This window comes from Gossypium hirsutum, chromosome D08, assembly GCF_007990345.1.
Source record: "Gossypium hirsutum isolate 1008001.06 chromosome D08, Gossypium_hirsutum_v2.1, whole genome shotgun sequence".
NCBI lineage: Eukaryota > Viridiplantae > Streptophyta > Magnoliopsida > Malvales > Malvaceae > Gossypium > Gossypium hirsutum.
Window position 1 is genome coordinate 59,266,082 of NC_053444.1, and position 14,353 is coordinate 59,280,434.

General features: G+C 34.4%; 1 protein-coding gene across 1 annotated transcript; it reads right to left on the reverse strand.

Annotated features, from left to right (window-relative positions):
* Positions 1–983: 983 nt before the first annotated feature.
* LOC107931289 (21 kDa protein) lies at positions 984–1,902 on the reverse strand. The gene has a single exon (XM_016863140.2). The coding sequence runs from the start codon at positions 1,848–1,850 to the stop codon at positions 1,245–1,247; it is 606 nt and encodes a 201-aa protein (XP_016718629.1). The 5' UTR covers positions 1,851–1,902; the 3' UTR covers positions 984–1,244.
* Positions 1,903–14,353: the final 12,451 nt, after the last annotated feature.

Genomic DNA, 14,353 nt, shown 5'->3' on the forward strand with positions numbered 1-14,353 from the left:
CTAACTTTCGAAATATGATTTCTTTCTAAAACCGAGATAATCAAATATCTTTTAAAACGGCGTTTATTCTCGTATCGGGAATTTAAGACATTGTGTCCTAACTTACTGGACATAATTCTCTTTCTCGATTAACGTGGAAAATGCCCCTTTCTCGAAAAATTAAGCGATATTTGAACAAAGGATCGTATTTTAAATCTCTTCAAAGTTCTCAATTTTCGACATTAAGACATTAATTAATGAACTAGGTACCAATTTTGGGTGTTACGAGGGTGCTAAGTCTTCCTCGCACGTAACCGACTCCCGAATCCGTTTTCTGGATTTTGTGGACCAAAAATTATCGTTTTTAGTAAATTTAAACTTTTATTAAAATGATTAAATTATGAGCTGAACCGATCACACCTAAATAAAAAGGATTGGTGGCGACTCCATTTTCATTTTTAAATAAAAAGTCGACCCCTTTTATCAAGAAAAATAGTTTCGACAGATTATATACTCCTATCCTTAAAAATTATTGTGCAAGATCGTCCAACAATAGGCCTAAGTGTCTTTTTTAAAAGAGTTCAACCATTCATGTTAGACAAAAAAGCACTTCCCCATTTTTTTTTTATAACAATATGAAATCTTTCATGCTAGAAAGGCTTCCAATAGTTTATGTCTAAAGAAAATTCAATCATAGTTATCGGATGGAACGAAATTTTGAAAATTTAAGTTTGAAGTTCATTTAAACAGATGGAAGCAAAGTCTATTTTCAAAAATTCCAAAAAAATACTTACTCATATATATATTATAATATTAAAGGAAGTGATGATAATATTTAAATCATTTAAGTGTAAGGCGAAAATTTTAACTATCGACATTTTTTCATTATAATTAAATATAAATATTATTGTATATATATATGTATATATTGCATAAATATATTTATATAGAATTTGCATTTTTATTTGAAAATATTTAATCTATAATATTCTTATATTAAATATACAACAGTAGAGAACATCAGTCAAAAGTCAAAACTAATGGTTTCAATAAAGCAATGACATGATTATTTGGATATCCTACAATTCATGATCGATTAAAATTTATAGATATGAACTCAAACCCCACCAAGACTAAAATCAAACATAAGGCAGAGAGCACAAGTGTAGTGTAGTGTAGTGCAGGGCAGTGTATTAAGCAAACACACACACACAAAACATAACATAACGTCAATTAAAGGGAAATGACTATCAATTAATTAAGACTTATGGGTGGGCAGCATAGCGATTGACAAAAGCCAAGGCAATGCTTGTCAGATGTGCAACTTTCACAATTTGTCTCCTGACAGTAGTTTTGAGATTCCCATTGATGTCCTTTCCAGAGAAGCTGTCCATGCAAGTGTCCTCATCAGTCAAAGCAGCGCTCACCCATGTCTCTATATCACTCATTCCGAGCTCAAAGCTTTTGCCTCCACCTGAACCCATTTCCGCAAAAGCCCTGTTCAGCTCATCCACTGAATCCTTCAGTTCTTCCAAGCAATCTCGGATGGATGCAATCTCTTTAGGCTTTAGGCCCTGGCTTTTGGAGAGCTTTACGATGACTGTTGAAGTAGAACGCGTGGTGCTAAGCGTGACAGAGAGCGCAGTGCTGGCCAACAATTTGGGGCTAGCTTGGATTTTGGATGCATAGCCTGAGAATGTGGTCATACACAGGCCAGGGTCGGTCGTTGTACCGCATGATGTCCTGATGAACTCGGTGTTCGTTTGAGTTCCAAGGAGTTCCCTAACTGCTAAACTCGAGTTTAGGAGCGTTGCAAAGTGAATGAGGATGAGAAGAGCTACCATTGATATTGAAAAGCAGCAGCTTCCCATTTCCTCAGTTTCTCTGCACAAGGTAGCTTGGGTGTTTTTGATGACTCCATGGAAGAGAAGGATCTCATCTTTATACACAAAAACCACGATAATGGTTCCAAAGGAAATAACTCAATTATTGGAATGACAATTAATTGATTGATTTTCACCATTGAACTAATATATATAATATGGAGAAATTAAATAGTTCGCTCAAAGTTCTGCCAGCTTATATGATATATATATCTTAACTTAAATAAGCATGAATTCAGTTTTTTCGAAAATTGACAAATCATTTTTGTTAAAACTATTACTTTAGGAAATTAACTCACACGTTTTGTGTCTTTTTTTTTTATTAGCAATCTTTTTTTTTTTTTTTGAATTGCAGTCTATGTTTTAATTGGTGATCTCGGGGGGAAAGGAATCTAAGAATAGCTGGAAACCTGCTTAATACAACACATTATAAATGTTATATAAGATTACTTAATGGCATCGAACTGAACAACTATGGGTTTATGCATACTTTAAATAAATATTTTTATGTTAATTATACTTCTGCTTCGAATCACTGATGTCAGCAGCTTCGTTAGGTCTCAGGCCATTGATTTTTTTCCCTGATTAGCTGCCCTTTGATTTTTGACATATCCTTTAGCAACCTCGAAGTTGCTTTGGCACTGAAAAAAGTCGTGCCTATAGCTGCATGGGCTAAAAGCTTGGGTTTACTTTGATTTTGCTTGCATTTGTGCTAGAGACTTGTGGCCATGCAACAATTTTTTATATATCCTTCATATGTAGATTTAGACGGGATTTTATAGAGGCTAAGCATGTGGTAGGTCAAGTAGAGGACAATTGCAGAAGAATAGGCATAATTTATACGCTTGAGTTGAAAATGTTTTTGCTCTCTCTCTCTCTCTCTCTCTCTCTCTCTCTCTCTCTCTCTCTCTCTCTCTCTCTCTCTCTCTCTCTCTCTCTCTCTCTCTCTCTCTCTCTCATGAAAAACAAAAAACCTAATTTATATAAATCCTTCATCCCCTCCAATTCTAAGTGTCCAAACCATTTTTTTGAAAAAAACAAAAATTTTAGGTTGTCGACTTTAAAAAATGAAAATTGGGAGTCGCCACCAATTTTTTATTAAGGTGTAATTGGGTCACCTAAAAATGACTTTGGTCTACAAATTTTACAAAAATGGGTCCGGGAGTCGGTTACGTATGAGGAAGGATTAGCACCCTCATTACGCCCAAAAATTGGTACCTAGTTAATTAATTAATGTCTTAATGTCGAAAATTTGAAAATCGTAATCCTTAGCAAAAACTTAAAACGTTACGTATTAAGACCCTTATCATTTCAGAGAAATAAAATACCACACCCAATACGTTAGGGCACGACATTCTAATTTTCCCCAAAAATGAATTAGGGCAAAATACTAGTGCAATAAAAAATGTAAAAGAATATCCATTTATTCAAGATTTAAGAAATCACGGCCCAATACGTTAGGGCACAATTCCTCTAAAATCCCAAACTCGGAATATTTTCTTTATAATTTTTTAAAAAACATATTCATTTCGAGAAATCAATGCGTCACATCCAATACGTTAGGACACAACGTGTTGAATTCACAATAATGAGTTCTTATTTTTTTTATTAAAGAGAAATCATCGATTGTTAGATTTTCAAAATAATCGGAACCCAATACGTTAGGGCTCAATTTCCTTGAGAAATCCTAAATACGAGTATTACCTCTATTTTGAAGCGTTTTATTTTAAAATTAAATAAGAGATAGGGTAATGTTATGTTGAATATGTGAATGAATGCCCCTTAAACAAATATCAATAATAAATACAACAATTTCATAGAAATAATATGAATAAACAAATAAATAAACAAAATAATGACATGCAAAATATCAAATAAATAGGCAAGATAATAATAAAAATATGCAAACATAAATTAATAAGCGAAAAAAAATATACCTGTACACATAAAAAAATACATAAGTTTTAAACAATTAATATAATATTAAAATTAAATAAATAAATTAAAATGTGTATATAAAATATAAGTATGCAAAAATTTTAGTATAAAAAAACATAAATACATGCTTAAATATACATATAAAATAATAATAATAATTGCATATGAGAATTATAAAATAAAAATTAAAAGAATACAATTGCATTATCAAAAATATTGATTTTTAAAGAAAATATGAAAATGGACTAAATTGGATCGCTAGTAAAGATCCGGGGTAAATTCGCAAATAAATAAAGTCTGGAGGACTTAATTGAACGCTCGAATTACATAGAACAGCTGGAAGGGCAATTTTCCCTTCTCCTCTAAACGATGCCGTTCAAATTAGACCAAATTGAAATAAAAATAAATAAAAGGGTAAATTAAAAAAAATAAAAAAAATTAATTACAAAAACATTAAAAGGCGGAGGGGCTAAATAAAATAAATAAAATTCGCAGTAATATCACCTTCTCCCTTTTTTTAAAATCGTAAATAAGTAAAAAATAATCAAAAGAAAAAAAAATAGTAAGCCACCTTTAAAAAACTGCCAATCGTTCTCTTTTTATTCCTCCTTTCTTTTTTTTTTCTTTACAATGAAGGGAGAGGCCTCTATTTATAGTTGAGCCTCCCCAAATCCAGCGGTACAGATCAATTACATCAACGGCTGAGATTAAAGGGTATCTACAAATTAAATCTCTAAGATTACAAAATCATATCTTCTAAGATTGCATATCATATCTAAGATTATATATCATATCTAAGATTGCATATCATATCTAAGATTATATATTATGTCTAAGATTGCATATCATATCTAAGATTGCATATCCCTGAAGATTATGTTTCCATAAGCTTGTAGATGGACCTTCAACCTTTTCAAGTAATGGGCAATTCCGATCGGGCCAAATGATATTACTTTGGGGTTTTTTTTGTGAGCCCGGGCTAAAATTGGGTATTACAGCTGCCCCTCTTTGCTCGTTGTCGTGTAACAAGAACGGAGCAAAAACTTTAGAAATGGCCAATTTTTGCCCTGTTACGCTGGATCTTAATGATCTTCTTCTTCAAGCAGCCACATTCCATCCTACTGCATCTTCAAATGTATAAGAATTGGTGCTTCAATCTACTCCACTGCAATATCAAGGATATAGGACTTACAATCCTCAACCTATTCCACTGCTGACTAGGGAAATATGATTACTGGCTTCGATGTACTCCACTGTAACCACAGGGAGGTAAAATCTGCCATCTTCGATCTGCTCCACTACTACTTAGGGAGATAAGACCTGAAATCTTCAATCTATTCCACTGTTATCCAGGGAACTAGAATTACTGGCTTCAATGTACTCACTGTAACCACAGGGAGGTAAAATCCGCCATCTTCGATCTGCTCCACTACTACTTAGGGAGATAAGACCTGAAATCTTCAATCTATTCCACTGTTGTCCAGGGAAGTAGAATTACTGGCTTTAATGTACTCCACTATAACCACAGGGAGGTAAAATCTGCCATCTTCGATCTGCTCCACTACTGCTTAGGGAGATAAGATCTAAAATCTTCAATCTATTCCACTGTTGTTTAGGGAAGTAGAATTACTGGCTTCAATGTACTCCACTGTAACCACAGAGAGGTAAAATCCGCCATCTTCGATCTGCTCCACTACTGCTTAGGGAGATAAGATCTGAAATCTTCAATCTATTCCACTGTTGCCCAGGGAAGTAGAATTACTGGCTTCAATATACTCCACTATAACCACAGGGAGGTAAAATCTGCCATCTTTGATCTGCTCCACTACTGCTTAGGGAGATAAGATTTGAAATCCTCAATCTATTCCACTATTGTCCAGGGAAGTAGAATTACTGGTTTCAATGTACTCCACTGTAACCACAAGGAGGTAAAATCCGCCATCTTCGATCTGCTTCGCTGTCAATGCAAGAAGGCAAGATCTACTATCCTTAACCTGCTCCACTACAACCGAGGAAGGCAAGGCTTTGTTTTCGATCAGCTTCGCTGTCGATGCAGGAAGGCAAGATCTGCTATTTTCACTGATCTATTATCTGGGGAGCATGACCTGTATAATGAACCTAATTATGCCTAATGATTAGGATGGCATGATCAAAATGCATCAAATGCTCCTAACTAGACATGTGTGAATGGTGTTTGCATGAATGAAAAATTTTATTTTTCCGAGAATGATCCCGTTTAGGTTGTCATTACTCGAAGTTTATTAAGGCTTTGTGATTGGTGTGCTACAACGCCTTCTTGCTTGACTGGCTTTTCTGAAGAAACATTTAGCCAGGTTGCCCCCCACTGTGAACCTCCAAGTTTAATCCATTAGGGCGCAAAAATTCATTCCATCGTTCTCCCACTGTAACCTAAGAGTGTATGGCTTTTCTTCAATCCTCTCCTATCACAATTCAAGGATATAAGATCTAAATCTTTCTAGTCTCTTACACCATTCTCAGGGTGTCGTACCAAAGGCTCATGTGCAAATGAAGGCTCTCTTCCTGAGGCAACCTCTTTCTATTGCCTGGTGATCATTACTTGCTTGTTGATTTAGGCTTTGTCATCAACACGACATCTTATTATTTTGTTCAACCAATGTTTTTGACAACAAAATCCAAAGCAAAAGTTCTAGTTTAGACTCTTCCTTTTCAGATTTCCAACCTTTAAACCTGGTGCGTTCGAAATAATAGTCCTGTTTCAGGCTCCTGTATTATTTAGAAACTTCTAGAGTAATATGCAAAACTTTCCTTGTGAAAGTTTTATTAGTCCATTGATCATTATTCCAATGCAACATGCTTACAAAAAGGTCATAACAAGGGATAAGAATAAATTATAGTAAAAAAAATAACAAAGAAATTAATTGCGAATGTGTATCTTTGAAAAGAATGAAGTATTCCAAGAATAACAAATTCAATAGTATCAAAATTGGGTGCCCCAGATATCGCAGCTTGAACTTCTTTGTACAAACTTTTTGAAGATCCTTCTTAGTTTGACATGTGTTTAGGAGATCCACAGTACTCTGCCAATGCCCCAAGATTTTGCCTACTCTTTCTTGTTGGTTCAGATATAACTAGATCACCACATGCCCCAATCTGATCAAGATTCGAGTTGCTCTGATCACCTCATGCCCCATTTTGATCAATATTTGAACCGTCCTTTTCGGGTTTTCAACTCAAATCCCCTTTGGTCTCAAGGCGTCCTTTGCGGATTTTCACCTTGGCCTCTCCTCTTTTTTTTTTGAAATATTTTTTATTGAATCTGAACTCGTAAGATTAGGCATGTCTTTGTTATCCCTTCTGATCAAAGTCGATGCTTTTCCGGATAAGGCCTTCCACATAAGGTCCTTCCTAGCTTGGGATGAAGTTCTTTTTGTATGGGAAGGATCGTCTTCAATACCAGGTCCCTCTCAAGGAATTCTTTAGGGTGGACCTTTTTTGTGAGCTCGCATCATTTACTTTTGGCGCATTTGACCATGACGGATAACTTTGAACATTCTTCATCAATCGGTATTGGATCCAAAAACTCAGAGAGAAAGAATCTTATCTTCAATAAGCAAAACCACAATGGACCCAAGAGAAAGACATTGCCCTGGTAGATTTTGTTTTTTTTTTGTTTTTTTTTGTCATCCCCTTTTTGGCGATATGACATTAATCATGAACAGACTGCAAACTTTTGATATTGTGTTGTTGTTTAGTACATTGTCAGATATGATCCTTTTGGCGTTCCATACTAATTCTTCACGAATTTGCTAACTGTCGAATTTGTGACATTAACATATGAAGCAGCTTCCACCCATTTAGTAAAGTAATTGACGACCACAAAGATGAATCAATGATCGTCAGACTCTTTTGGCTAGATTGACCAAATGACCTTTGTGCCCCACATATGGAGAAGTCAAGTATCCCAATGATTCTTTGTAGGGTAAGATCCGTTTCTCGACTTATTCTACCATCCTTAACAGGTTCGAAAATAGGCTACAATCTATTTCATCTTCAAAGTCATGAGATCCCTCTAAACACATGTCTCGCTCAAAAGGAGATTCTAAGTCTGTAGCAGCGTCACTCATGTCGTTGATATCCAGGGACCTATAGTAAGTCCAAAAGAATATAAAAAGAATGTACGAATTTAAGAATGATTATTTGTACAATATAATTATGAATGTGGAAGAAAATCCAAAAGAATGATTATAAAATATATTGGCTCAAAAATGAATGCAAAGATGTATTTTATTAGAATAATGACGTTCAGACATGAGCCTATTTCGCAAAGGAATTTTTATCATTTTTAGGCTAAAAATAACAAAATTTTTCTGAACATTACTCTAAATAAGCTCTAAAAAACTACAGAGATTTATTCCGCAGTTCAATTACTTAGAACACTTCTAAGTTGATAAGGGTGAATATCTTCAAGGACCCTTGCAAATTGTGTCTTCAAAAATGGCATTGATGTGAACGCCTCTTAACATTTCTTCATACATCCCATTCACCCCCATTATCAAATGTGATTGGGTAGCGGTTTTTCTGCACTGGATGAATCACCAAATTTGACAACGCCCATACCGATAAGCCTTTCAACCACTTTTTTAAAGGTAATGCAATTTTCTATAGAATGCCCCGCAATTCCTGCATGATAATCACATTGTACACTTGCATCATACCATTTGGGATACGGGGGCTGTGGAGGCTTCACATGTAAAGGAGAAACAACATGTGCATTGAATAAACTTTGATACAACTCTTTGTACGACATTGGAATTGGCGTGAACTGGAGCTTTTCAGTACCTGGCTTCACACCTAATTCTTGTCTTGACGAACTCTGTTGATTAGCAATTGATTTTCCGTACGTATTCACGCTGTTCACCTCATTTTCCTTTTCTTTTGAGGCTTGCTTTCTGTTATTTCCTCTAGCATCAATCTTTCCACTCGTTATGGCGCTTTCAATCATTTCACCATTCATGATTATGTCAGAAAAGCTTTTTGTTGCACTCCCTAACATATGTGTGATGAATGAGGCCTTCAATGTACTAACGAAAAGCATCGTCATCTCTCTTTCTAGAAGAGATGGCTGAACTTGGACAGCAACCTCCCTCCATCTCTGTGCATATTACCTGAAACTTTCACCAGGCTTCTTCTCCATGTTCTGAAGAGTAATTCTATCAGGTACCATGTCAGTCACATGGTTGTACTATTTTAAGAACGCCTGTGCTAGATCTCTCCATAAATTAATCTGGGTGCAGCTCAATTGATTGTACCACTTGGACGCTGCCCCTGCGAGGCTATCCTGGAAACAATGCATCAACAGTTGGTCATTATTAACATACCCAGTCATTCGCCTACAAAACATGGTAACATGAGCTTCGGGGCTACTAGTTCCATTGTACTTCTCAAACTCAGGTATTTTGAATTTATAAGGGAGTACTAAATCCGGAACCAAGCTCAATTCTTTAGCGTCAATTCCATGGTAGCCCTCAGTACTTTCCATCGCTCTAAGTTTTTCCTCCGGCCATTTGTACTTTTCTTCGAGTTGTTTCAGCAATTCACCATTCATTTTCTCAACTGTCTCATCGAAGTCAGGGATAGCGGGATTAGCAAGGCTGTCTCCAGGGTTAGATCCTGATATAGCTTGAAAGTTCATTGGTGTTACAACACCGCCTTGAGGGTTGATGGTAATGGAGGATCTGCGCGGATATACCTCCGCTTGTTGAGAGGTAAGTTTTGGGGAATAAACAGGTCCCTCATTGTCTCCTTCTTCAATATTGAGCACAGAGCCTTTTCCTTTATCAGTTCCTTTGTTGAACCATTGAGTTAACTGAGCCATCATACTCCCTTGAGATTCCATCATTTTGTCTATCATTTTTTGCTTCTCATTCATTTGCTTTTGAAGCTGCTCCTGCATTTCCTTTTGGAATTGTTCTAGTCTTTCCATCCTTTGATCCATATCCTTAGTTTTCAATCGAGTACCGTAGCGGTGTTTAGTAGGTTGGTTGGTTTCCAGATTAACTGAGCAGTGATTTAAATTAATTAGAATTTTTGAAGAATTTTAATGCTATGATATCATGTAATGCGAATGCATGAAATGAATGCATAAAGAGACGTTGATTCTGATTCAATTCCATTTAGAAAACTTTACTAGAAAACAAATCTCTTTACATAAAATGGATATTTATATGGCATTGCCCTCATAGGTGGAGATATTCGATACTCTTCTTCATTCGAGCATTAAGATAAATCTCACAAACTCTTTAAAAAACGTCTCTTCTATCTCCTTTTTTGCTCAATCTAGGTCGTAACTTGTTACTCACTCATCCTCGTGATGCTCGTTGGCTTCTCTTTAAGAAGGTTCAGCAGCTCTCAAATAATCTTTGTCATCTTGAATCATTGGGCAACGGAGCCATAGTCGTGTAGTCTTCCATTAAATTATCATCATTCTCTTATCACGTGTTCTTGGACCATATTCGGACAACCATATTGTTATCCACTTTATCAATAAACCCATTTCCTTATGACAAGCTCTCTATTTAGCAACTGAACGTGAATAACACCTCCTTTTTTATAATGAAATGAAATGTCAAGTCATGCAATCAAAATAAAACACAAAAAGTCAGTATCGAATATAAACATAGAATATAATCAAGAAAGAGTAAAACACCTACTAGGATATCTACTAGGGTTTAGTATAGTTCTACCTAAGGTGGATTCTTAAAGTTCACTATATGAAGTTCGGCTTCTAGGGCAAAGGCACCCGAACCAGCAGATTCCTCGATCTTCACCCATTATAGGCTCATATGGACCGAGTTCAGTTCAGGGGAATACATTTTCCTATGGCTGCACGGAGATGAAAATCTCACGAAGACATAGGTACGGATGTATCCCGGAAGCAATCCACTACCCTACACGGAGGTGAAAACCTCACGAAGGCATAGCTTCTCACTCCCACTTAAAAGGGTAAAATTGTTCAGCTCATGAAATGTATAATGCAAACAATATTTAAACAAGAAGATAATGAAGGATGTCATGAGTTTTTTTTATAAAAAATATTTTCTCGACTATAAAACAAGAATTAATCAATTTTGTGGCTCGACTCTCTTAAGTTCCCCAGTGGAGTCGCCAAGCTGTCGAAACTATTTTTTTGAAAAAAACAAAAATTTTAGGTTGTCGACTTTAAAAGATGAAAATTGGGAGTCGCCGCCAATCTTTTATTAAGGTGTAATTGGGTCACCTAAAAATGACATTGGTCTACAAATTTTAGAAAAACGGGCCCGGGAGTCGGTTACGTATGAGGAAGGATTAACACCCTCATTACGCCAAAAAATTGGTACCTAGTTAATTAATTAATGTCTTAATGTCGAAAATTTGAAAATCGTAATCCTTAGCAAAAACTTAAAATGTTACGTATTAAGACCCTTATCATTTCAGAGAAATAAAATACCACACCCAATACGTTAGGGCACAACATTCTAATTTTCCCCAAAAATGAATTAGGGCAAAATACCAGTGCAATAAAAAATGTAAAAGAATATCCATTTATTCAAGTTTTAAGAAATCGCGGCCCAATACCTTAGGGCACAATTCTTCTAAAATCCCAAACTCGGAATATTTCCTTTATTAGTTTTTTTAAAAAAAAATATTCATTTCGAGAAATCAATGCGTCACATCCAATACGTTAGGACACAACGTGTTGAATTTCCAATAATGAGTTCTTATTTTTTTTATTAAAGAGAAATCCTCGATTGTTAGATTTTCAAAATAATCGGAACCCAATACGTTAGGGCTCAATTTCTTTGAGAAATCCTAAATACAAGTATTACCTCTATTTTGAAGCGTTTTATTTTAAAATTAAATAAGAGATAGGGTAATGTTATGTTGAATATGTGAATGAATGCCCCTTAAACAAATATCAATAATAAATACAACAATTTCATAGAAATAATATGAATAAACAAATAAATAAACAAAATAATGACATGCAAAATATCAAATAAATAGGCAAGATAATAATAAAAATATGCAAACATAAATTAATAAGCGAAAAAAAATATACCTGTACACATAAAAAAATACATAAGTTTTAAACAATTAATATAATATTAAAATTAATTAAATAAATTAAACATATGTATATAAAATATAAGTATGCGAAAGTTTTAGTTTAAAAAAACATAAATACATGCTTAAATATACATATAAAATAATAATAATTGCATATGAGAATTATAAAATAAAAATTAAAAGAATACAATTGCATTATCAAAAATATTGATTTTTAAAGAAAATATGAAAATGGACTAAATTGGATCGCCAGTAAAGATCCGGGGTAAATTCGCAAATAAATAAAGTTTGGAGGACTTAATTGAACGCTCGAATTACATAGAACGGCTGGAAGGGCAATTTTCCCTTCTCCTCTAAACGACGCCGTTCAAATTAGACCAAATTGAAATAAAAATAAATAAAAGGGTAAATTAAAAAAAAAACTTAATTACAAAAACATTAAAAGGTGGAGGGGCTAAATAAAATAAATAAAGTTCGCAGTGGTATCACCTTCTCCGTTTTTTTAAAATCGTAAATAAGTAAAAAATAATCAAAAGAAAAAAATAGTAAGCCATCTTTAAAAAACTGTCAATCGTCCTCTTTTTTATTCCTCCTTTCTTTTTTTTTCTTTACAATGAAAGGAGAGGCCTCTATTTATAGTTGAGCCTCCCCAAATCCAACGGTACAGATCAATTACATCAACGGTTGAGATTAAAGGTTATATATTATATCTAAGATTATATATCATATCTAAGATTGCATATCATATCTAAGATTACAAAATCATATCTTCTAAGATTTCATATCATATCTAAGATTATATATCATATCTAAGATTGCATATCATATCTAAGATTATATATTATATCTAAGATTGCACATCATATCTAAGATTGCATATCCCTGAAGATTATGTTTCCATAAGCTTGTAGATGGACCTTCAACCTTTTCAAGTAATGGGCAATTCCGATCGGGCCAAATGATATTACTTTGAGTTTTTTTTGTGAGCCCGGGCTAAAATTGGGTATTACACTAAGAAATTGGAGTTTTTCTTTTTGTTGGGGAAGCGTTGTTTCAAAATATTACAAATAATAAAGATAATATGATGGATAAATGATTCAATAAATCTAACGTTTATTAGTGGAAAAATAAACAATTTTCAAAAATTAAAATTTTACCTATGTTCTATCTTGTGATCGGAGAAATAGAACTTCCTAAGCCACTTTGGCTCTTCTTCTCGTACTATGTCAATCGGCTCCCTTTCCATTCTCTTGGATTTCGAGAATAGTTTGTTTCAGATAGCTGTTCTCTATGACGTGCAACCTTCCTCCTAAAGTTTTGGTGGCAGTCGATTTTAGAGTTCGCCAAGTTTTATTTTCTTCAATCCTCTTCTTTTGTTAGTTTTTCGATTCTGAGTTTTATCTTTGGTTTTCTAGAGGCTATCTACAAGAGTAGAGACTACTTCGTGAATTGAGACCCCTTGATTGGCTGATTGAGATTGAGGAATTGGAACAAAAACAACCCGCGCCCCGATTTTTGTTTGCGAGCCTAAATGGCATGGGGATTGGAGCTTGGCCACCTTTGATGATATCCTAGAAGGCATTGAGCCTCTGAAAATATTTGATATTGCCCCGTTCATTCTATATGACTTTATTGATGTACTCAATTAAAATTTATATATTATCTATATCATTTATAAAGTATTTATTAAGTTGGTGTCACTATCACCCATCAATCATATCCTAATTGAGTTAGAAAAATTATTTTAATATCTATTCACATTTAAAATAAATTATATTATTTCAAAGTAGTTTAAGTTTTTTATTTAAGAAATGAATAAAAATATATGCATATAATAATATTTGAAACTATATCAATCAAGTTAACAAAACCTTAATTTTACTACTTAACCAAAGTTTTATTTTTAATATTTTTAATATTTTTAATATTATTATGCACACTTTATTACCTCCACTAATTGTATATATTAATAATAATATTGTTGATTGAGGTTGTGGTGCCCCAAACCTGGCCGAGATGGTCTGACTCGAATTTCGAACGTCACATTAGCCACGGAAGTGACTCTCCAATCAACAATCACCAAACACACCAACCAACCAATCACACCTCACAATTAACTAATCATTATATTAAAAATCTTAAAACCACGCTTCTCTAATTAAAATTATCATATATTAAACAAACAACCTTTAGACGTACAATACTTTCACAGACATACTTCGCATACGACAATCGAGTTCGCTCAACTCTTCGCAGAGTCAACCCACACATAATGCAACAAACAAAGTGAAATACACACATCATAAAACAATTTAGTCCCTGCGAGCTCCTAAAGACTAATGTTTTCAGGCTCGCAAGTTGGCAAGGTCCACACCTTGCGAACTCTACCTTCTTGCATGCCACTTCGCAGATGGCATTTGGCGAACCCCACAGAAGTCTGCTTTGCGAACACTTGCTTAGAAGAA